The sequence below is a fragment of the Salmo salar genome, chromosome ssa14 (genome assembly GCF_905237065.1).
Source record: "Salmo salar chromosome ssa14, Ssal_v3.1, whole genome shotgun sequence".
Lineage (NCBI taxonomy): Eukaryota > Metazoa > Chordata > Actinopteri > Salmoniformes > Salmonidae > Salmo > Salmo salar.
In genome coordinates this window covers 75,993,173-76,018,682 of record NC_059455.1, presented here as the reverse complement: position 1 = coordinate 76,018,682, position 25,510 = coordinate 75,993,173, and the positions used below count along the sequence as shown (strand labels likewise).

Here is a 25,510-nt window from a genome sequence, read left to right as displayed (position 1 = left end):
GAGACCTGTCTAATCTCCATGAGAAGAGGCAGAGCAGAACAGAGGGGACCATGCTGAGTCAGGGATTGGAGAGACCAGAGCAGAACAGGCAGGAGGAGCACTTTGAGGCCAGTTCTTAGGTTGTGTTGTTTTACCAGGTGGAATAAGTTACTTTTCTCAGGCTATCTGGTCTTGTAAAACGTTTCCGGTCATTTATTGTACCTGCAACTTCATAGGTTTAAAATAAACCAACTAGTTTGGATTTTGATGAAGTTGCATTGTTGATATCAAGGATCAACAGCTGGAGTATTAATCTTTGTGCCTATTATCTGTACCGTAGTAATGTATTAAGGCTCCTGATCAAACAATGCATATTCCTGTTCTACTTTACTACAGGGCCACAGAACAAGTTGTGCTCCATAAGAAAATGCCCAAGCTATAAATGTTTTTGCTCGTAGTAACATACAGCATCCAATGATTTTTGTCCTCCCTATATATATTCTGTCCATGTATTCCCAATGTCTTGCTCAATTACAGTTGGGAAAGAATTTACCATTTACCAACCAGACTTTCTCCGGCTATTACAAAATCAATTGAATCGGAATGGCCTTGTATTACAATCTTTCATTTTCTTTCTGTTGCAACGAAGAGAGCGAGAGGATGCACATTTTGCAAGGGGGGGGGACTACACAAATGCAAGAGCGGAAGGAGAGAGATGGAGAGGCGTAGAGAGTGAACGAGTGGAAGGGGATGGCAAGAGGGAGTGGGAGGACTGTAGAAAATGCACAAAAAGACATGCATACAAGTTGGAGGACTGTAGAAGAGTTAGATAGCGACAAAGAGGAACTCTCTCTTTCTCCTTCATTTGCCTCGGCATGGCATTTTCCCCTCCCGTGGTGGAGAGGGGCAGGTAGGTAGGAGTGTCGTGGCCGCCCCCGACTGAACAGACATCTGTTCCATACTGAACACTGCCCCACCCTCGCCAGCCACTTCTTAGACACACACACAAGGCCCTCCTTCGCCAACCGCCTCCAACCTTTGGGTGCCAGCTGCGCCATGGTGCCAGGCGCCCTGAGGGAGAGGGGGGTTGATTGGTTCAGGAGAGGGTTGGCCCCAAACAGCTGCCTCCATGTCACAACTGCTCACCTGCAGCCATGCGCAGCAGCTTGGAAAGGTGACCCCACCCATCCTCACACACAAACACGTGCGTACCTACCCACGCAGCAATGCAGAACCTGTCATATGCATGGGACGGTGCTGGCATGAAATTGAAAACAGATTCTGTGCCTAGTGCCCCTCCCACCCTGAGGAGAAGAGAGGAAAGTGAACTGGTGTTTTGCCACCTCAGGTGTTTCAACTGTAGTGGGAGGTGGAGCGGATGCTAAAGCAAGGCTGCTGCTGCTGTCACTAACGTATAACTGTGACCTAGCTTGTTCAGTTGTTCCTCTTGAGACTCTATGGGATTGTTCTGTTAGCCTTTTTGGCTCCAACTAGCTCACATATAGCTCATGGTTTTGGGGTCAAAAGGTGCTGGGTTGTCCTCCATCCTCCTTTCTCTGGGCTGTAGAGGCACAGTGCTCTTAAAAAAAACAAGAGGGTGAAGCGGGAGAACAAGGGATGGTAACAGGAAAGAGAGAAAGCGAGAGAACAAGAGAGGGATCGTAAGGAAGAGATGAGCTGTCATTATATGCAGCTCGGGTGAGTCATCCGACCACTTCCTCTCGTCTCTCTGCTTGACTCCAGAACTCTTTGTTCTCCTCTTTGTTGCGCTGCACATTCCCTCGTTCAGACACTCTCCTCCTCAGACCAGGGGAAAGGAGTGATGGATGAAAAATGAAAGGAGAAGATGCAGGATGTCCAGTGTAGCGAGGGGAAGAGATCAAAAGGCTCGGTGAACACTGAGCAGAGGCCCAGAGAGCCAGTTGTCCGTACAGACAGCCTGTTTCTATCACAGCAATGTACTATGCAGACTAGCTGCTTTTGATTAGCATGGGCTAGTGTGTGTTTCTGTGTGTGTGTGTGTGTGGGTGTGTGTGTGGTGTGTGTTGTGAATGATGACAGACATCATTAACTGCACCACTGTCTCTCTCGGTCTGCTTTATGTCTTCTGGACTGAAGCCTAAATGCTAATTCTAGCTTTTCAGTAGCGAAGACAGTCACTTGTTTGTTGTTTTTATGTCCCTTTGCAATTTCTTTTCTTTTTCGTCTTGCCGTTTTACCATTTCAGCAGTGTAATGGTATCCGGTGTCATTTTAAAGCAGCACGGCTGTTAAAATGCTCTCCCCTAATAAAGAACATTACATTGTCATTAATAGGCCTAGGTTGAGTCCCAAATGGCACCCTATTCCCTACATAGGGCTCTGGTCAAAAGTAGTGCACTAATAAGGAATAGGGTGCCATTTGGGACGTGTACTCATTCTACCACCAATTAAATCCCTGTGCTATTGATTTCACTCCCTAACGAGTTCTGGACCGTAAAGTTAATTATTTTCTCAAATGTGCTTAATTCATTTAGGCTCCGCTGTTTGGGCTTATTTGTTTAAATGCATATTCAGTAGAATAAAAAAATGTTTGGGGGGGATGTTTTTTGTTGTCGCTGCAATGGACATCACATTTAGTAGTTCAAACTAATTAAAAAGTATGAGATTTTTTTTTCTTCTCGTTTAAAACAAACTTTTATTGTGTTTTACATCCTTGGGCTAAACACTGGTGGGTGGAGTGTACTAAGCCCAGGCCTAGAAATCACAGCTAGATTTTTTTAAGAGTCCCTACTAGGGCTGTTGCGGTGACCGTATTACCGCCACACCAGCGGTCACGAGTCATGAAGGAAGTCAAATTCCACGTGACCGTTTAGTCACTGTAATTAGGCTTCTCCAAGCTCTGATTCTGCTGATGGTCATTAGTAGCCTACCAAACTAGCTAACTGCCTGGTACTCAGCACTATATTGTCCCTCTAATCACTCTGACATCAATGCAAATGTATCGAAAATCTAATCAAACACTCCAGCCTAGCTGGCTGGCATGAAAATGAATCACGCAAAAAGCGTCCTCCATTCGTTATTTAAGTGCATAGATGACATGTATTTTTTCCCGCTGCCCCTGTTTCGATACAGGTGCATGATAATGGTCTATTCTTAAGCAAAACAAATTTCAGACATTCAGTACCAGTCAAAAGTTTGGACTCACCTACTCATTCAAGGGTTTTTCTTTATTTGTACTATTTTCTACATTGTAGAATAATAGTGAAGACATCAAAACTATGAATAACACATATGGAATCATGTAGTAACTAAAAAAGTGTTAAACAAATCAAAATATATTTTATATTTGAGATACTTCAAAGCAGCCACCCTTTGCCTTGATGACAGCTTTGCACACTCTTGGCATTCTCTCAACCAGCTTCATGATGTAGTCACCTGGAATGCATTAGAATTAGCAGGTGTGCCTTGTTAAAAGTTAATTTGTGGAATTTCTTTCCTTAATACGTTTGAGCTAATCAGTTGTGTTGTGACAAGGTGGTATATAGAAGACAGCCCTATTCGGTAAAAGTCCAAGTCCATGTTATGGCAAGAACAGCTCAAATAAGCAAAGAGAAACGACAGTCCATCACTACTTTGACTGACCTTCATGTCTTAATCTGGAAAATGTCAAGAACTTTGGAAGGAGAAGGGCACAATGGCCGCTGGCCGCAAACGGCATGGATTTTTAAGGGTGCATTACGGCCACACAAAGGGGAATTCCGGCGTGAAATTATAAGCATTATCAAGTAATTGTCAAATTGTGAATGAATGACTGGTGTACAGCATGGACAAAAAACAAAGCAGAGCTCATGCCTTTTAAACAACTATTTTCAAATCATCATTAGATTCTCATCATGCAGCCTTACAATGTATTAAACATCAAACATATAGCCCAATGTTTGTAGAACAACTAAAGTTACATTAATAACTCTAAATTAAGCATGTAGGAGTACCTATTTCTTTGTTAACCGCTCAACACAGAATAGCCGTGTGCGCACTCCCTCAAATCGTTCAGAGAAAATATCCTTTCTATTTTATTCAGCTTTGTTCAATTGTATTCTTCATACTATAAAATAATGCCACGGAATTCTAAGAAAATCTTGTCTGCTAAATGAACTAGTGTAGCCCACAGCCAAATGACATAGCCACATCAGGACAACTCAGAGTATGCTATTCTGTTCTTCTGAAATAGACTACATTTTCTTCATATCATGTTTCTTCAGACCTGTCTAAAATAAGTAATGGATTTATTGTGAAGGTGTAGGCTATATTACATGGATTTATTATGATGGTTTAAGCTATATTACATGGATTTATTGTGAAGGTGTAGGCTATATTACATGGATTTATTAGACTTTTGAAAATGTAGATGTTCTAAAGGTCAGCATCAGTGGTTTGTAGGCTGTGTGGAAGCCAGGAGATGCTGAATGTGTTTGTTAACTGTCAATTACCGTGAGACCGACAGTTATTTGCTTGACAATCACCAGCTGACAAAATGTTGTGACCGCCACAGCCCTACTCCTTACAATGCCCATTTGTGACTGTAACTGGTCTGGTGTGTGTCATACTATAGTAACTGCAGAAAGACAGTTGACTGAGGCCCCAGTAGATTACGAATGTCCTCTCTCTCTCTCTCTCTGACACTCTGACAGTGTCCTTGGGGCCTTTGTACTGTAAATCCGCTACAGATATCGTACAGGCACAAATCCTACACAGTTTCCTTCTATCCTCCTTTACTGTAGGTATGCTTCAGTGTATGACTGCGTCTGAAATGGTACCCCATTCCTTATATTGAGCATTATGTTCAACCGGTTGTCCATTTCATATGACATAGTTTAGTCTGTTGCAGAACTGTAAAGAGTCTTTGTACTGTTTGAAGTATAGGCCTAGTAGCCTATGCATAGTCATTTGTCAATACCTGCTCTTGTCGTTCCTCTGTCACGCAGTCCTCGTAGGAGTTCCATTTGAAGGCAGCCTTGGTAAGGCGATAGCAGTTTTAGATGAGGTTCATAAAGTGCTTCGTGCTTAGCAGACATATGGCCTCCATATTGTCCTGTTCTACACCAGGGTAATTAAGGGCCTAGCTCAGCTCAAGGTTAAAAACCCTGTTTTCCCTCATGCTGTTTCAACTAACTGCAGAAACATTAATGCCACAAGGGCAGCCCCTGAAGCCACTGAAATGCATTTAAAGGCCCACGCCTTAATAAAAAAAAGAACCCAACAGCCCCGCCACTGGATTTTCTATGATGAGGCTGGAGAATATTTTTCTAACCACTCTAAGGCATCTAACCGCTCTCTAAGTTATCTAACCGCTCTCTAAGTTATCTAACCGCTCTCTAAGGCATCTAACCGCTCTCTAAGGCATCTAACCGCTCTCTAAGGCATCTAACCGCTCTCTAAGGCATCTAACCGCTCTCTAAGGCATCTAACCGCTCTCTAAGGCATCTAACCGCTCTCTAAGGCATCTAACCGCTCTCTAAGGCATCTAACCGCTCTCTAAGGCATCTAACCGCTCTCTAAGGCATCTAACCGCTCTCTAAGGTATCTAACCGCTCTCTAACCACTCTCAAATGCATAGTAAATGTCTTCAGTGTCTTCAAATGAATTCAATCCTAGAGGAGGAGAAGTACAGATGAATGAATGAATGAATGAATGAATGAATGAATGAATGAATGAATGAATGAATGAATGAATGAATGGGACCCCAGCACCCACAGAGGAAAGCAAGTCATTGTGAAGCTGCTTATTGACAGTTAGTTTTCATTTTAGAAATGGCCTTGTAATCCATTATCAGGCCTTTGTCAGATGAGAACATTGAATTATACTTATTATTGAATTACCCCTTTCCCTCTCTGTCTCAGTCTTCCTTTCAAAACAGGTTTAGCAAATCTAATTGAAATGCAAAATTAATACGCTATCAATCCGTAGTAGCCTTGTGGTTTTTCTCCCCTTTATAACGAGTAACTGATTTATTCTATGGTTTACTGGCCATGGGAATGATTGCATTGTTTTTAAAAAGGAGGAGAATAAAGTAATGTTTTGAGAGATCGCTCTCCGTCTTATGGAATTTGAATTCAGTGCTGATGATTTAAAGGAAGATCTGAAAACCATCCTTCTGAAAACAGTCACACACACATCTGTCATGAAAACCATCAATTACATAATGTGTAATTGGTGTTATTCAGTGAGATCAGAGTTGTGTGTGTTGTCTCTGATGCCCCATTTTGCACACCGGCTCTGCTTATATGAGTGCTTTTGAATAGGTCCACTTAATCTTGGAATGGAAAGTGTTACCATTCATGAAAAAATTGAATTGAACTAATCTAAGAGCATCCATCTTGAACGTGCTGGATGCTTGAGTTTTTTATTTTTTCGGTGGGAGAAAAATAAATATTTTGACAGGCAGCCACAGAGTGAGATGAATAGATTCAGCTGGAGATAGAGATTAGAATAGAGTAAATGTGAGTAAAACCACATGAGTTAAATCACAAAAAGCGTATATATTTCAAACCTGTTTTTACCTAGCCTAATGGTTTATTGAATTGATTAAAACTGAATGTAGGAAGAGAACACCGCTGTTATGACATTTCTCAAAATGTACATAACAGCGGTGGACTTGAGATATTTGTGTATTCCGTAATAGACGTGAGGAATATTGATTTGTTCCACTTCCGTCTGAATTCATTTGCATTTGAAATCTAAATGGGATGTAATGATGAATGTAATGATGGAACAAGTAGCACTGAAGCAGCATAGATAATAATGAACTGAGTTCCCCTTTAATGGCGCTGCTCTGACAGGTGTGTTTGTGTGCTCTCTCTCCACCTCACTCTCAGGAGGAGGCAGAGATGGACATTATGTTGGGTGTGTTGAGAACCGTACAGAGATGATTAGTGTGACATCGCTGCCAACATGAAAATGGGAACCCAGCTATGGACTGTCAAAATAACTGATTGCTCTCTCACCAATATGAGGTGTGCCCATTACTTCACCTTTGATCCTGGGAAGAAGAGAGATACTCCAACACTTCCTCCCTCATCTACATATTAGAACAGATTGAGATTCAGAACCACACACACACACACACACACACACACACACTCATATTCACACCTGTATATGTTAACACCAAATACCCAGAGAGACCTTTCTTTCACTGTTAAATCTTGATACAGTTAAAAGTACATCTTGATTTAGTAGACACTATACACTACCCCTACCCCCTATAGCCTCTTTAACTGCCAAGCTCGTCATTTCTGACAAGAATAATCTTCACTTGGAGGATTATAAAGCTATCCCGTAGTCATCACTTTTGGTCAGCTTAGCTCACATTAGCCAGCACCCCATGGCTTCGTGCTTCCAGCTTTGTATCTCGGTTCAAAAGGAACATCGGAGATTTGCGGAGACGGTTCAGCCGTAAGTCGGTAAAACCAGCGTGGTGATCGTTCACAACCCGGTTTCTTTGATTAAAAGCACCAATCACTATTAAGCACAACTGTTGCCAGCAGTATTTTCAGTAATATATTTTCTTTAAGAAAATGAACCTTGAGCTATATTGGAGCACCTGGGGACTTAACCTCTTGACGCACATACTGCAGGGGGAAGCATTGAGAAGGAAGGAAATGTTTTTTGTTTTCTTGTTGTAGTTAAATGTGAGGTAGAGATCGTGGTTTGGAGGTCAGGGTGAAGCTCCAGCTGTGTACTAATTACCCTATTGAAATAATCAGTGCTTGAATGATGTAATCCTGACTTGATTGATGTAATCCTGACTTGATTAATGTCATTCTGACTTGGACTTCCTCTCAGTTTGAAGCCAATTACCTGGTCGTAAATAAACCTGCAGGATACAACAGTACACTATATAACCACCCCCTATTTTCTACACTGACGAACATCGCTTTCAATCCACTCTAGCCTGTCTATTCACTGTGATGCAGAACAAATGGACACAATCAGAGAGCACCTATAGAGGACATCTACGCACTGAGAGAAAGAAAAAAAACATGCACACAACTGAATAAACATTGCCGTCTGGTGTGGCTTCTGGATGTTTGCCGCCAGTGGGTCTTCAGACTGGACTGATTCCCCAGTGTGGTCCAGAGTGACGAGCATACAGAGTATGTACAACATTGAGCCTTTGATTTGTGAGTCTCTCCCATAGCTCAGAGAGCCTGGAGGCTGTTTGACTGAATTAGGAGCCAGTGTGTTATCTCTCCAATGGAAGGCAGAGCGGCTGATTGCTGCCCTCATTGGTAGTGCGGATCACGTTCAGCCAGTGTAATAGCAGCCATAGAAACCGCATCAACGAAAGTAATTGTTTTGGCAACCCTGGAAAATTAAGAATACAACATTAACATGCTTTGCTTGTGGCTTCTCTCTCTTCTCTAGTCTTAGGTCTCGATAATATGATCAAATGTTCCCCATTTAGAAAGCTGGAGCAAAAGGTTTAAGAGAGAATCTGAATATTTCTGGAGGTTTTAGGAGAAACTAGCAAACAGCAAGTTGACACCATGTTGTGTGCTTGTCAGGGCATTGTTCTCTGGTCTTCTCAATCCTAGGTGTGACACAGCCTTTGCGCCTTTTAAGAGGATCCACCAACTTGTAATGGATTCTGCAACCCTTACTCTGATAGTCAGAGCTATTGCTTGATAGAATAGACGCAAATCTGTAAAGTTGGAACTGTTAGCTACTAGCTAACGACACAATGTTCACAGGAAATGTAAAACCTAATGAAATATGTTAGCCAGTATTAGCTACCGGTCAGCGTTATGGAAAGCACCTCTGATGTAATTGACAGACATTCTACATGTGTTCCAGGTTGCTATGGAGTGGACGGGGAGAGTGACTCCATCATGAGTTCCGCCTCGGAGAACTCCACGGAACCGTGGTTCTGCGACGCTTGCAAGAACGGAGTCACGCCTAGCTGTGAGCTCTGCCCCAATCAGGACGGGATCTTCAAAGAGACTGACGCTGGGAGGTGAGTCATGATTCACATGATTTAATTTGCCTGTTTCGGAGCATTACATTGAATCAATCACGTGCACTGTAGGAATTGCAATCAACACACTAGGAATTACCTACACTATAGGAAATCAACACACTAGGAATTACCTACACTATAGGAAATCAACACACTAGGAATTACCTACACTATAGGAAATCAACACACTAGGAATTACCTACACTGTAGGAAATCAACACACTAGGAAATCAACAAAAGTTGTTGGCCATTAATGGTCATTTACTGTAGACAAGCCTCTCTCCATGCCTACATTCAGCGTTGGAGAAAGTATAGAAGATGGAGAAGGGAGAGAGAAAGTGAGGGAGAGAAAGACGGGGGAAAAAAGGAGAGAAGGGTAGGAATACAGAGAGGGGGAAAGAATGCAAGTGAGGGAAGGAGAAGAAGATGGGGGAAGAAAAAGAGAGGAGAGACAGTGAGGGATAGCGAGAGAGAGAGAGAGTGTTATGTGAAGCGTGGAGACTCCAGCCACGCTATCGCTGATGGTGCTCCTTAGCCAGCCTGCACCCGAATTTACTACTTCACTAGAGCATGAAAAACACAGCAAATTAAACTGTGGAGATGGATATCTTTATATTGGACTTCGGATTCTCTTCCCCAAAGTCTGCATGTGAAATTGTGTCACACCAAGCGGATGCTCAGTCAGAGAGTGTGGCTTGGGCTGCTGAAATCAACTACTGAAGATTTCCACGTTTTTAAGTGTTTAAGTGATTCATTTCAGTTAATTTTTCATTGTTTACATTTTACGCTTTTGCAGTGCCTAATTTAATAGAGCTTTGTCAGCACAAATTTACTTATATAACTTAAAGGAAAAATCCCCCCCAAAACCACTCATTCCTATTATTTACATTGTTACATAACACTAATATGTGAGAACAGTATTTTTTGTGAACAAATATGTCATTTTGTCGATATAATAAGGTTGGTAGCAACGTAAACATTGTTGTGGAAATCTGTTGCAGCTCAAGTCGACTACAACACCCACAATGCAATGCTCTCTCTATTGGCTGGCTAGCTAGCTAGCAAACGTAGCTACACACAATAATACCAAAGTCAATATCAGCATGTGAAGTAGCTAGTTGGCTGTAAAATCGCCTGAACAAATTGCACTATCAATTTGGGAGTCTACAATCTCACCATGTTCATCCTGCAGATTGATGTGCCTCACAGAGTGGAGTCTGACATTCACAACGACACCATGCAATACACCCTGGACTGAAGAGGCAGACAAATAGGAGAAATGTGTTAGACCCTCTTTTAAATTACACATTTCTTGAGGTAGGAATATCACAAAATATGATCGATGGCTAATTTGAGAGAAGACAACTTCCCGCATTATGACATTGGCCAGTATTGAAATCTGACCTTTATGAATCTAAAAGTCATATTCCTATTAACTTCCAGTGTAGTGAGAGAGACTTTATCACAATGCTATATCATACCGGCAGAAGCTAGGATATGCATATAATTGGTAGATTTGGATAGAAAACACTCTGAAGTTTCTAAAACTGTTTGAATGATGTCTGTGAGTATAACAGAACTTATTTGGCAGGCGAAACCCCGAGGACAAACCAACCAGGACTTATTTTTTGTTGAGGTCACTCTCTATTCAATGGGGTTTCATTGGGAATCTAGAATTCTAAGGCAGTTGCTTGCAGTTCCTATCGTTTTCACTGGATGTCAACAGTCTTTAGAAATTGGTTGATGTTTTTCCTTTGTGTAATGAAGAAGTAGCCCTGTTCAGAACGAGGGTCGAGGGAAGTGTATTGTTTGATAGAGGCAGGTGACCTGAAAAGCACGCTCCACTTTGTTTTCCTTCGGTATTGAACGCAGTTTATCCCGTCTTAAATTTTATTGATTATTTATGTTAAAAAATACCTAAAGTTGTATTAGGAAAGTTGTTTGGACAAAGATTACAGGTAACTTATGAGATATTTTGTAGTCATGTTGCGCGAGTTGAAACCGGTGTATTTTGAATCATACGCGCCAAATAAATGGACATTTTGGATGTATAACGACAGAATTTATCGAACAAAAGGACCATTTGTGATGTTTAATGGACATATTGGAGTGCCAACAGAAGAAGATCTTCAAAGGTAAGGCATGCATTATATGTTATTTCTGACTTTTGTGTTGTGCCTGGCGGGTTGAATTATGATTTCATGTGTATGTTTGCTGGGGTGCTGTCCTCAGATAATAGCATGGTTTGCTTTTGCCGTAAAGCCTTTTTGAAATCGGACACTGTGGTTGGATTAACAAGAAGTTTATCTTTAAAATGGTGTATAATACTTGTATGTTTAAGGAATTTTAATTATGAGATTTCTGTTGTTTGAATTTGGCGCCCTGCAAATTCACTGGCTGTTGTCGAGGTGGGCCACATATCCCAGAGAGGTTTTAAAGATGCATTATAAAGGTTTTGTATAATTTCAGCCAGTAGCTTTGAAAGTAGCACTCACGAGCCAAAACGGGTCCCCGAAAATTGTGCACAATTGTGTACAACGTCATAAATTTTGTGTTATATGTTACATCCTGCAACATCAAAAAATCTTGCCATTCCAATTCTTACAATGTTACAAATTTGTACGCGTTTAAGATCCTGTTCAAACGCTTTAATTGTGACCATTAGAAAGCTTGTGTTTACTTCACGTGGACTACCCAGTCTCTGTTTAGTATACTCTCAATGTGTATAATGGTCTTTGCTTTCATTGGTTAAGTAGGCACATACATCAGCAATGGGGCTATTTGAAGCATCTTTGTTTGTTTTCATGTATATTTTCTAGATGGGTCCATGTGGTTTGTGCGCTCTACGTCCCTGGAGTAGCGTTTGGGGACATTGATAAACTACGACCGGTGACTCTCACAGAGATGAACTACTCCAAGTATGGGGCCAAGGCAAGTACAAAGGAAATGTTTTATAGAATAAAGATGATGGTGATGGCGATTGAAATATTCTGTTAAACAGTGTAAATTGCGTGAAACAAAATCAATCCGTATTACTTCAAACATGCTTTATCAAAGTGGAAGACTGAAGAAGGTGTTTTAGATTTTTGGATTCCCATTGTCTGTTGATGAATAAGTCCGGTTTATAGGAGCCGCACATTAAGACAGTAATAAAGTGACTCGGGTGGTTGGTTACCGTCCAACACTTTACATCCAACGAAGCACAGTGATCCATCAGCGTACAGTCACTCTGACATTCATTCTAGCTGAAACCCTGTTGAGGGTCACTAAGCCAATAGAATACACTTTTATTGAAGAGAGTGACTTTTAAAAATATGATCCAGGGCCTTTTCACACTGAAAAGAAATTCCTGCAGGAAAATGTGTATTATCATAAAAATGTTGAGAGGGGAATAATTAAAGCATTTGCAACTTTCTCCAAGTAGTCACCTTGTTCCTTTGGCAGAACTGAGCGAAGTCAATGTTGAAGTTTCTGAACCTCTAGGTTTTCCTTTGTCCCTGAGTGCAGTTTCTGAGATCTCCATTTTCTTTTTACCTTTTGTTCATGAGTGGGGTTTCTGGCCTGAAGTTTTTTGTTGTTGTTGTTGTCTAGGAGTGCAGTTTCTGCGAGGACGCCCGGTTTGCCCGGACAGGCGTGTGTATCAGCTGTGATGCTGGCATGTGCAGATCCTACTTCCATGTGACCTGTGCTCAGAGGAGGGGCTTCTCTCAGAGGCCGCTGCAGAGGAGGTGAGAGAAGACTGGACATGAATCATGTGACCCTGTGTGTATATATACAGTACCAGTCAAAAGTTTGGACACACCTACTCATTCAAGGGTTTTTCTTTATTTTTACTATTTTCTACGTTGTAGAATAATAGTGAAGACATCAAAACTATGAAATAACACATATGGAATCATGTAGTAACCAAAAAAAGTGTTAAACAAATCAAAATATATTTTATATTTGAGATTCTACAAATTAGCCACCCTTTGACAGCTTTGCACAGCTCATTCACAGTCCCTGAAATGCATTTGAACAACATAGGGGGGTGGGTTCTTAGTGCAGGATTCAGGTCACTCCCTGTGATAAGAAGACAGCAACGTATTCATTTTACAGTAAGATCCTCTGATCCAAACAACTAGTCCTTTAAAACAGTCTCTAAAACTGGCCCTGGCTCCTTCATCAACCTCCTGCTATAGGCAGTCTTATATTGAGAATGTAATAAAACATGGAAGGCTGTATAATGATGACACTCTAAGGATCTGGTTATAGCTGGTATTCAGGATCCGTCTGCAGTGCAGCTGATGTATGCACCTCGCGTCACTTAATTCGGCGGCACAAAGGCGGCCGGCGTACTGATAAACCCGGCCCAGAAAGTGCCTACTCACCGCTATCCACTTAATCCATTGAGCTGTGGCAAAGGGCCCCTATCAACAGGTGAAGCCTCTGATAAAATCTGCCGAAACACCTTAAGCCTAAACGATTCTAGGGGAGCCAGGGGCTGCCTGCCTGTCTGGGGGGAAAACGGTTGGGTTTTGGAGTGTTTTTTTTTTCTCCCTGACTGAGGAGGGAGAGGGGGAAAGAAAAGGTCCTAGGACCTTGTACGTGAGCTGTATGGTTGTTGTGGATATGGAATATAATTAAGAAGTAGAGGCTTTCATTGTTCTTCGCTGTTTTCTTACATGGAATTTGGAAGACCATTTCTGAGAAAAATCACCACCGCTTAACTCAGTTCCTGGAATAAGATGCAATGTACTTCAGCATTGAGCACAGTTCATCACTCTATGAGAGCACTAAATGGATATTATGTTTCTCGCATAACAATGAAACAATTATTATTTTGAATTACATGCAGTCCATTGGGAAAGTATTCAGACCCCTTCCCTTTTTCCACATTTTGTTACGTTACAGCCTTATTTTGAAATGGATCAAATAAAAAAAATCCTCATCAATCTTCACACAATACCCCATAATGACAAAGAGAAAACAGGCTTTTAGAAATGTTTGCAAATTTATTAAAAATAAAAAACAGAAATACCTTATTTACATAAGTATTCAGACCATTTGCTATGAGACTCAAAAAAGAGCTCAGGTGCATCCTGTTTCCATTGATCATCCTTGAGAGGTTTCTACAACTTGATTGGAGTCTACTTGTGGTAAATTCAGTTGATTGGACATGAAAAGGGCACACACCTGTCTATACAAGTTCCCACAGTTGACAGTGCATGTCAGAGCAAAAACCAAGCCATGAGGTTGAAGAAATTGTCCGTAAAGCTCTGAGAAAGGATTGTGTCGAGACACCGGTCTGGGGAAGGGTAACAAAAAATGTTTGCAGCAATGAAGGTCCCCAGGAACACAGTTGTCTCCATCATGTTTAAATGGAAGAAGTTTGTAACCACCAGCTTCCTAGAGCTGGTCACCCGGCCAAACTGAGCAATTGGGGGAGAAGGGTCTTGGTCAGGGAGGTGACTTAGAACCCAATGGTCACAGAGTTCCTCTGTGGAGATGGGAGAACCTTCCAGAAGGACAACCATCTCTGCAGCACTCCACCAATCAGACCTTTATGGTAGAGTGGCCAGATGGAAGCCACTCCTCAGTAAAAGGCACGACAGCCCACTTGGAGTTTGCCAAAAGGCACCTAAAGGACTCTCCGACCATGAGAAACAAGATTCTCTGGTCTGATGAAACCAAGATTGAACTCTTTGGCCTGAATGCCAAGCGTCACATCTGGAGGAAAACTGGCACCATCCCTACGGTGAAGCATGGTGGAGGCAGCGTCGTGCTGTGGGGATGTTTTTCAGCGGCAGAGACTGGGAAACTAATCAAGATTGAGGGAAAGATGAACAGACTAAAGAACAGAGATCCTTGATAAAAACCTGCTCCAGAGCGCTCAGGACCTCAGACTGGGGTGAAGGTTCACCTTCCAACAGGACAACGACCCTAAGCACACAGCCAAGACAACACAGGATTGGCTTTGGGACAAGTCTCTGAATGTCCTTGAGTGGCCCAGCCAGAGCCTGGATTTGAACCTGAACAAACATGTCTGGAGAGACCTGAAAATAGATGTGCAGCAACTCTCCCCATCCAACCTGACAGAGTTGGAGTGGATCTGCAGAAAAGAATGGGAGAAACTCCCCAAATACTGGTGCGCCAAGCTTGTAGTGTCATTCCCAAGAAGACTTGAGGCTGTAATTGCTGCCAAGTAAAGGGTCTGAATACTTATGACATTGTGATATTTCAGTAAAAGAATGTGGAGATTGATGAGGGGGAAAACGATTTAGTACATTTTAGAATAAGGCTGTAACATAACAAAATGTGGAAAGATTCAAGTGGTCCGAATGCGCTGTAAGTGACTATTTTACACAGGAAAACAGATCTCTTGACTTAAGAGTGCTGAAAGACATGCCATACGCAGTGCACCAGAAGCGATGTTCACCTGTGGTCGATCAGGTTTTGAACACGTGTGTGTGTGTGTGTGTGTGTGTGTGTGTGTGTGTGTGTGTGTGTGTGTGTGTGTGCGTCTGTTTCCCCAGGACATAGCCGATCCCTTCTTTGCGTACTGTAAGCAGCATGCGGACCGCTATGACAGGAAGTGGAAGAGGAAGAACTACCTGGCGCTCCAGTCCTACTGCAAGGCGTCTCTACAGGACAAAGAGAAGCAGCTGGCCCCTGAGGCACAGGTGAGAGGTCAAGACTGGCTCAGACTCACACTGGCTTGCCCTGTTAGGACTGCACAATGTTGTCTTTGAACATGAATAGAAATGCTTGTCAGTGTTTTCGTCATAGATAATTGTTCTATATGCAAGATTCAGTCTTCGACTGATTTACTTATTTTAACAAGTGAGTTGGAGAACACAGCAGAAACACCCTGGGGAGGTTGTAAGTTGTAATGTCTGCGTCCCAAATGGGATCCTATTCCCTAAACAATGCACTATTTTTGACCAGGGCCCATATATAGGATAGGGTGCCATTTGGGACACAGCCAAGCTGTCATTAGATAATGAAGTGTGTGTTTCTTTGTGTTGTGTTGAACCCCTGGCAGGCCCGTATTACCACCCGGCTGCAGCAGTACCGGGCCAGGGCAGAGCTGTCCCGTAACACGCGGCCCCAGGCCTGGGTCCCCCGGGAGAAGCTTCCACGACCCCTGACCTCCAGCGCCTCCGCCATCAGGAAGCTCATGAGGAAGGCAGAGCTCATGGGCATCAGGTAGGAGTTAATGTCTGTAGGAAAAATACGGTCTTCAGGCAACCAAGAATTGAGGTGCAGCCCAAATGTAGAATTCACACTCCATACTTAAAAAAAAAAATCCAATATAAAGATTTTTTTCAACTGGATGTGCCAGAGCTGCAACTTTTTCCCCTTGTAAGGGAGGGGCTTTGAGGTTAGAGAGGTGGACCAGGAAGCAGAGGGTTGTCGGTTCAAATACCTTTTTTCTTCTTCAGCACGGACATCTTCCCTGTAGACACGTCAGACATCAGCGCAAGTGTGGACGGTCGCAGGAAACACAAGCAGCCCGCCCTCACTGCAGACTTCGTCAACTATTACCTGGGTGAGCAGGGAAACAAAAACCATCTGACTGATGGCTACATAGACTTACATTACCAACATAATACACTATTCTAGTCAATGTTGTTACTAAAGACAGATGCTTCCAGAATAAAGACAGATGTGCCAGAGTTCTATAGGCTCTCAGCATGTAGCCTTGGATAAAGACCCCCAAAATGAATGATGATGCCATTGCCAGATATGTGTTTGCTCGACCGTTTTTGTGTGTGTGTGTGTTTGCGAGTGTGCGTATACATGTACGCTCACACGTGTGTAACCTTGAACAACATCCCCCACCCCAGCTATCGCCCATCAGAACAACATCCCCACCACCCAGCTATCGCCCATCAGAACAACATCCCCCACCACCCAGCTATCGCCCATCAGAACAACATCCCCCACCCCAGCTATCACCCATCAGAACAACATCCCCCACCACCCAGCTATCGCCCATCAGAACAACATCCTCCCCCACCCCAGCTATCGCCCATCAGAACAACATCCCCCACCACCCAGCTATCGCCCATCAGAACAACATCCCCCACCCCAGCTATCGCCCATCAGAACAACATCCCCCACCACCCAGCTATCGCCCATCAGAACAACATCCCCCCACCACCCAGCTATCGCCCATCAGAACAACATCCCCCACCACCCAGCTATCGCCCATCAGAACAACATCCCCACCACCCAGCTATCGCCCATCAGAACAACATCCCCCACCACCCAGCTATCGCCCATCAGAACAACATCCCCCACCACCCAGCTATCGCCCATCAGAACAACATCCCCCACCCCCCAGCTATCGCCCATCAGAACAACATCCCCCACCCCAGCTATCGCCCATCAGAACAACATCCTCCACCCCCAGCTATCGCCCATCAGAACAGCATCCCCCACCCCAGCTATCGCCCATCAGAACAGCATCCTCCACCCCCAGCTATCTCCCATCAGAACAACATCTCCCACCCCCAGCTATCGCCCATCAGAACAACATCCCCCACCACCCAGCTATCGCCCATCAGAACAGCATCCCCCACCCCAGCTATCGCCCATCAGAACAGCATCCCCCACCCCAGCTATCGCCCATCAGAACAGCATCCCCCACCACCCAGCTATCGCCCATCAGAACAGCATCCCCCACCACCCAGCTATCGCCCATCAGAACAACATCCCCCACCACCCAGCTATCGCCCATCAGAACAACATCCCCCACCACCCAGCTATCGCCCATCAGAACAACATCCCCCCACCACCCAGCTATCGCCCATCAGAACAACATCCCCCACCCCCAGCTATCGCCCATCAGAACAACATCCCCCACCACCCAGCTATCGCCCATCAGAACAACATCCCCCACCACCCAGCTATCGCCCATCAGAACAACATCCCCCACCACCCAGCTATCGCCCATCAGAACAACATCCCCCACCACCCAGCTATCGCCCATCAGAACAACATCCCCCACCACCCAGCTATCGCCCATCAGAACAACATCCCCCACCACCCAGCTATCGCCCATCAGAACAACATCCTCCCCCACCCCAGCTATCGCCCATCAGAACAGCATCCCCCACCCCAGCTATCGCCCATCAGAACAACATCCCCCACCACCCAGCTATCGCCCATCAGAACAACATCCCCCACCCCAGCTATCGCCCATCAGAACAACATCCCCCACACCCAGCTATCGCCCATCAGAACAACATCCCCACCACCCCAGCTATCGCCCATCAGAACAACATCCCCCACCACCCAGCTATCGCCCATCAGAACAACATCCCCCACCCCAGCTATCGCCCATCAGAACAACATCCCCCACCACCCAGCTATCGCCCATCAGAACAACATCCCCCACCCCAGCTATCGCCCATCAGAACAACATCCCCACCACCCAGCTATCGCCCATCAGAACAACATCCCCCACCCCCCAGCTATCGCCCATCAGAACAACATTCCCCACCCCCCAGCTATCGCCCATCAGAACAACATCCCCACCCCCAGCTATCGCCCATCAGAACAGCATCCCCCACCACCCAGCTATCGCCCATCAGAACAACATCCCCCACCCCCAGCTATCGCCCATCAGAACAACATCCCCACCCCCAGCTATCGCCCATCAGAACAGCATCCCCACCCCAGCTATCGCCCATCAGAACAGCATCCCCCACCCCCAGCTATCGCCCATCAGAACAACATCCCCACCACCCAGCTATCGCCCATCAGAACAACATCCCCCACCCCCAGCTATCGCCCATCAGAACAACATCCCCCACCCCCCAGCTATCGCCCATCAGAACAACATCCCCCACCCCCAGCTATCGCCCATCAGAACAACATCCCCCACCACCCAGCTATCGCCCATCAGAACAACATCCCCCACCACCCAGCTATCGCCCATCAGAACAGCATCCCCCACCCCAGCTATCGCCCATCAGAACAGCATCCCCCACCCCAGCTATCGCCCATCAGAACAACATCCCCCACCACCCAGCTATCGCCCATCAGATTGGCACACTGTGTTTCTCGTCTGCCTTTTCCTGTATATAGATGGAGATAGATTGGGATCGGTCCTATTGATGTGTGTAGATTGAGATGGTGGTTTATTGATTGGTGTCCTTATTGCTATGCAGAGAGGAACATGAGGATGATTCAGATCCAGGACAATATCTCTGAACAGAAGAACCTGAAAGACAAGCTGGAGAGTGAGCAGGAGAAACTGCACGTCGACTACAACAAGGTTAGTGGTGGTGGAAAACACACACTGTTAGAAGAACCTGAAGAAGCTGCTTGTCAACTACATCTAGGTTAGTAGTGTTGGAGCTAGGAACACCAGCATTTCACTACATCCGCAATAACATCTGCTAAATATGTGTACTCGACCAATAAAATTAGATTTGATTTGGTACAGGCAGTAAAGTCACAGAATAAAATGCTTGCTTGACTTCTCTGTGGTAGTAGACACGGCCAGGGAGATGGTGGACAAAATGTTAAACCACACTGTTATCAACTAGTCACTAGGGGTTTACCAGTGATTCTCCAGTAACATTGCTCTGAGTCCTCACCCTGAAGCTGTGCTATGTCTTTGTACTGCATGGCCTCTAGTCTTCAGAAACACACAGTGTGTCATTCATAAACCGCATCGCTTTGCGCTACGACACATTAACCACCGTTTTACTATGTACCATGAAAAAGACCATTTTAAGAGCCTTGTTGTTCCTCCTCCGTCTAGCTCTCTCCATCTCTCGCTCTATTCATCTCTTTCTCCCTCGATCTCTCTGTGGCCCCTGCCGTTTCGCTCTCTCTCTCTCTCGCTCTCTCTCTCTCCTTTCATCTCTCCTTCGCCATGTGACTTGGGTGTGGCGGCGCAGGGCTTCGCTCCATCAGGCCCAATGAAGAAGGGCATAAAACAGCGGCGTAAAAGTCAGAGGAGTTAATGTTGCGTTGAGTCTTTCTGCCACGTGTATTAAGCGTTATTAATGGAGAGTGTGTTGCTAATTGCACCGCTCGACATGCTTTTACACGGAGAGAGAGAGAGATGGAGGGAGAGAAGCAGCCCCGGCCTTGAAGACAGTGAGAGATATGGAGAAAGACTGAGAGGGGGATCGAGCGAGAAGGATCGTTAAGATTAGAAGTCTAGTTACAGATACGGCTATAAAGCCCCTGACAGGGTGAGTGCGTGGGGTGGGTTTTGAGTGCGTGGGGTGGGTTTTGAGTGCGTGGGGTGGGTTTTGAGTGCGTGGGGTGGGTTTTGAGTGCGTGGGGTGGGTTTTGAGTGCGTGGGGTGGGTTTTGAGTGCGTGGGGTGTGTGTGTGGAGAAGGAGGTAGACTAAGTAATCTCTGGGAGATAATATGAAGTCTCTCTCTCCCTACATGACCTCGCTCTCTCCCCTTACATTACCTCTCTCTCTCTCCCCCCCTACATGTCCTGTCTCTCTCTCTCTCTCTCTCTCTCTCTCCCCCCTACATGTCCTGTCTCTCTCCCTACATGACCTCTCTCTCTCTCTCCCCCTACATGACCTGTCTCTCTCTCCCCCTACATGACCTGTCTCTCTCTCTCCCTACTGTCTCTCTCTCTCTACTACTGTCTCTCTCTCTCTCTCTCTCCCTACATGACCTCTCTCTCTCTCTCCCCCTACATGACCTCTCTCTCTCTCCCCCTACATGACCTCTCTCTCTCTCTCCCCCTACATGACCTCTCTCTCTCTCTCTCCCCTACATGACCTGTCTCTCTCTCTCCCCCTACATGGCCTGTCTCTCTCTCTCCCCCTACATGACCTGTCTCTCTCTCTCCCCCTACTTGACCTCCCCCTACATGACCTGTCTCTCTCTCACTCTCTCCCCCTACATGACCTGTCTCTCTCTCTCTCTCTCTCTCTCTCTCTCTCTCTCTCTCTCTCTCTCTCTCCCTACCTACATGACCTCTCTCTCTCCCTACATGACCTCTCTCTCTCTCTCCCCTACATGACCTCTCTCTCTCTCCCCCTACATGACCTCTCTCTCTCTCTCCCCCCTACATGACCTGTCTCTCTCTCTCCTCCCCTACATGACCTGTCTCTCTCTCTCCCCCTACATGACCTCTCTCTCTCTCTCTCCCCCCTACATGACCTGTCTCTCTCTCCCCCCTACATGACCTGTCTCTCTCTCCGCCCCTACATGACCTGTCTCTCTCTCCCCCTACATGACCTGTCTCTCTCTCCCCCTACATGACCTGTCTCTCTCTCTCTCTCTCTCCCTACATGACCTGTCTCTCTCTCTCCCCCTACATGACCTCTCTCTCTCTCCCCCTACATGACCTCTCTCTCTCCCCCTACATGACCTCTCTCTCTCTCTCCCCCCTACATGACCTCTCTCTCTCTCCCCCCTACATGACCTGTCTCTCTCTCCTCCCCCCTACATGGCCTGTCTCTCTCTCTCCCCCTACATGACCTGTCTCTCTCTCTCCCCTACTTGACCCCCCCTACTTGACCTGTCGCTCTCTCCTTCACTCTCTCCCCCTACATGACCTGTCTCTCTCTCTCTCCCTCTCTCTCTCTCTCTCTCTCCCTACATGACCTCTCTCTCTCTCTCCCCCTACATGACCTGTCTCTCTCTCTCCTCCCTACATGACCTGTCTCTCTCTCTCCCCCCTACATGACCTCTCTCTCTCTCCCCCCTACATGACCTGTCTCTCTCTCCCCCTACATGACCTGTCTCTCTCTCTCTCCCCCTACATGACCTGTCTCTCTCTCCCCCCTACTTGACCTGTCTCTCTCTCTCTCCCCCCTACATGGCCTGTCTCTCTCTCTCCCCCCTACATGACCTGTCTCTTTCTCTCTCCCCCCTACATGACCTGTCTCTCTCTCTCCCCCCTACTTGACCTGTCTCTCTCTCTCTCCCCCTACTTGACCCCCCCTACTTGACCTGTCTCTTCTCTTCACTCTCTCTCCTTACATGACCTGTCTCTTTTCTCTCTCCCCCCTACATAACCTGTCTCTTTCTCTCTCCCCCCTACATGACCTGTCTCTTTCTCTCTCCCCCCTACATAACCTGTCTCTTTTTCTCTCCCCCCTACATAACCTGTCTCTTTCTCTCTCCCCCCTACATAACCTGTCTCTTTCTCTCTCCCCCCCTACATAACCTGTCTCTTTCTCTCTCCCCCCTACATAACCTGTCTCTTTCTCTCTCCCCCCCTACATAACCTGTCTCTTTCTCTCTCCCCCCTACATAACCTGTCTCTTTTCTCTCTCCCCCTACATAACCTGTCTCTTTTCTCTCTCCCCCCTACATAACCTGTCTCTTTTCTCTCTCCCCCTACATAACCTGTCTCTTTTCTCTCTCCCCCCCTACATAACCTGTCTCTTTCTCTCTCCCCCTACATAACCTGTCTCTTTCTCTCTCCCCCCTACATAACCTGTCTCTTTTCTCTCTCCCCCCTACATAACCTGTCTCTTTTTCTCTCTCCCCCTACATGCCCCGTCTCTCTCTCTTTCTCTCACCCCCTACATGACCTGTCTGTCTCTCCCTCTGAAGCTGTGTGAGTCTCTGGAGGACCTGCAGAATGTCAACGGTGTTCTGAGGAGTGAGGGCCATGCCATATGGACCATGTTGGGAGGAATCCTAGGACAGGTATGTTAATATCACACTACTTTCTTCTCCTCTCTCATCTTCCTTTCCTCCTCATCCCCTTTTCTTATCTTCTTTTGCACTTTCTCATTCCTCCTCATCCACATTCTCATTCCTCATCCACTTTCTCATTCTCATTCCTCCTCATCCACTTTCTCATTCTCTTTCCTCCTCATTCACTTTCTCATTCCTCCTCGTCCACTTTCTCATTCCTCCTCGTCCACTTTCTCATTCCTCCTCGTCCACTTCCTCATTCCTCCTCGTCCACTTTCTCATTCCTCCTCATCCACTTTCTCATTCCTCCTCATCCACTTTCTCATTCCTCCTCGTCCACTTTCTCATTCCTCCTCGTCCACTTTCTCCTCCTCCTTTCCTGCTCGTCCACTTTCTCCTCCTATCTCTCTCATGTTTAGTCCTGAGTTGGCAACACTCCCACTAAACCAAACTCCAGCACCTGTCCTGTAATTTTTGTTTCATCACACCTAGGCAGGACAGAAAAGTCAGAGGATAAACCCCCAACCGGACAGGGCTCCCTGCTACATGCCCAGGACCTGGTTATGACGAAGGATTGAGAGGAATCTAGATTAGCCATAGCAACCCACAGAGTTACCATGGGGTAATTCTGCAGCCCATAATAGGCTCCTGTAAGTGATTGACCTGTCCTTTACCATAAAGGCAGACCAGACCTGGATCTGCTCCACTCTAAATGAAGCTAGAAGCTGCCCGCTTGCTTTCTACCACGTTCACACTCACCATGGCAACCAAATCGCCAAGATGCGTCACCACGGGTGATGGGTTGTTTAATGAGTGCGAAATGCAGCTCTGCAGAAATTGCTCTGTGAGACCTTTTTAACTTTTTTTTTAAAGTGACAGAGCCTGTTTGGAAGTGCTGACACTTCTTTAAAAGCAGCTCTTGGTGTGTGTGGTGCTGTGTTGAGGTGAGAATGAGAACTGAGGATGAGAGGCCTGTGGAGCGTTGGAGCTCTGACAGGATGCTACAGCGAGACACAGACACCCCCTGGTTACACCCCGTCTCTAAGATTAGCAGGTAGGTCTAGATAATACAAATAACAGTTGCCCGTGGCGCCTGGAACTGCATATGTAATCAGCTCTTTCAAAATGCATCTACGTAAGCGGCTAAATGAATGCATGACGCTTGATTTAAAAGTTTGGCTGGCAACAGGGGTCTGGCTTCAGATAAATGGATGGTGTGATATAGCTAGAGGATGGGAGGAAAGAACGACTGAACGAACGACGTCGATCTGCAACGACCTCCATAAATCACGTAATTAGAAACGTGGAAAGGTTTAAGTAGCTACATCAGTCACGTCCCCGCGTTGCTTTGTGTCATCTATCTGATACCTTTTCATTTCCTATTTGTCATCTCTCTGCCCGTCCCGTACATTACCAGAAATTATTGATGTTGCCCGACCGCAGCCCCATCCCTCATCCTATACACTGAGTCAGTGTTGTCATTGTGGGGGACGTCTCAGGGAGAGGAAAACATTTTGCTAGACATTGTGAAACTTCAAAGGACCCGGTCAGTGTTTTTACCATTAGCATTTCCTGGCAGTGTTCAGTTTGGCACTGAGGTAAAGCATCTCATTTGAAATGCTGTGCACGTCTGTGTCAAACACCGAGAATCTTCCTGAAAGGCGTGCCAGTCAGCTGACCCTTCCCAGGGTGCCGTTTGTGTGTGTGCTGTGTTTGCTATCTAGTGTGTGTGCTGTGTGTGATGGCCACTCGGTCACCCACGGCCTCAGAGCCTGTCTCGCACCCAGTATGAACCAGGCAGATGGCCTGAGGCTGGGCTGGTCCTGCCTGAGGCTGGTCTGGTCCTGCCTGCCTCTGATTCTTATTTTAGAATATACCTTCACACACCCATCTCTCTGAGGGGTTTTCTACTCACTGAGCTAATGCAGAAGGGGATTGTGGTCCACAATTAGTAGATCACACACACCCTGGGGTCCTGTGGCCCTAGCACCCCCACAGGACTGGTCCCTGGGAGCCGTGGGCTATGGCGTAGTGAGTGTGCTCAGATTAAAGCTGCCCCAGTGAGAAGCCTGTCTGTTTAGTGGCCCACCAGCTCCCCAGTCTCTCCCTAGCAGATCGGTTTTCTAATTAACCTGCGACAGACAGCAGCCACCATGTAGCCAACGAGATGCAGTGGAGAAATAAACCACACCCACATCCACCTCAGTCTACTGACCAACAACAGGCCTCCCCCACAGACACACACACTCTCTCTCTTCACCCCCCCTTTCCTCTCTCCCCTCTTTCTCTGTCCTCTCCCTCCTCTCTGTGGACTTGACCTGTCTGTCCTTTACTGCTTCTCTCTGAGGTCTCTAGTACACCTACAGTTGTGTTGTGTGTCTCTCTGTGACAGAAACTGAACTCCCCGTCGGTCCTGAAAGCCCCTAAAGAGAGGAAGCCCAGCAAGAAGGAGGGAGGAACTCCTGGGAAGTCCTCCAACTTGCCAGCTGTCCTCTACAGGTAAACAAACATTCAAACAGGCATTACATACAAGCACAAGGCCTTATATGCTTATGTATGTATGTATGTATGTATGTATGTATGTATGTATGTATGTATGTATGTATGCATGTGTGTGTTCCTGTTTAGCTGTGGGATCTGTAAGAAGAACCAGGACCAGCATCTCCTGCTGATGTGTGACACTTGCAAGCTCTACTACCACCTGGGCTGTCTGGAGCCTCCGCTGACACGCATGCCCAAGAAGACCAAGAACAGCTACTGGTGAGAGAGGCAGGGAGACACAGACAGACAGACGCAGGCAGGGAGACACAGACAGACACAGACAGACGGACGCAGACAGACGCAGACAGACAGACAGACGGACGCAGACAGACAGACGGACGCAGACAGACGGACGGACGCAGAC

General features: G+C 45.9%; 1 protein-coding gene across 1 annotated transcript in view; it reads left to right on the top strand.

The window, feature by feature from the left end:
* The window catches only part of LOC106570311 (PHD finger protein 14), a 49,963-nt gene that overhangs the window by 4,921 nt on the left and 19,532 nt on the right, over positions 1 to 25,510 (top strand). The window contains 11 exon segments of the mRNA XM_045694808.1: positions 8,817 to 8,976; positions 11,799 to 11,910; positions 12,571 to 12,670; positions 12,673 to 12,707; positions 15,495 to 15,641; positions 16,004 to 16,167; positions 16,404 to 16,510; positions 19,140 to 19,246; positions 22,519 to 22,614; positions 24,998 to 25,104; positions 25,234 to 25,365. Coding sequence (XP_045550764.1) covers positions 8,817 to 8,976; positions 11,799 to 11,910; positions 12,571 to 12,670; positions 12,673 to 12,707; positions 15,495 to 15,641; positions 16,004 to 16,167; positions 16,404 to 16,510; positions 19,140 to 19,246; positions 22,519 to 22,614; positions 24,998 to 25,104; positions 25,234 to 25,365 — 1,267 coding nt within the window.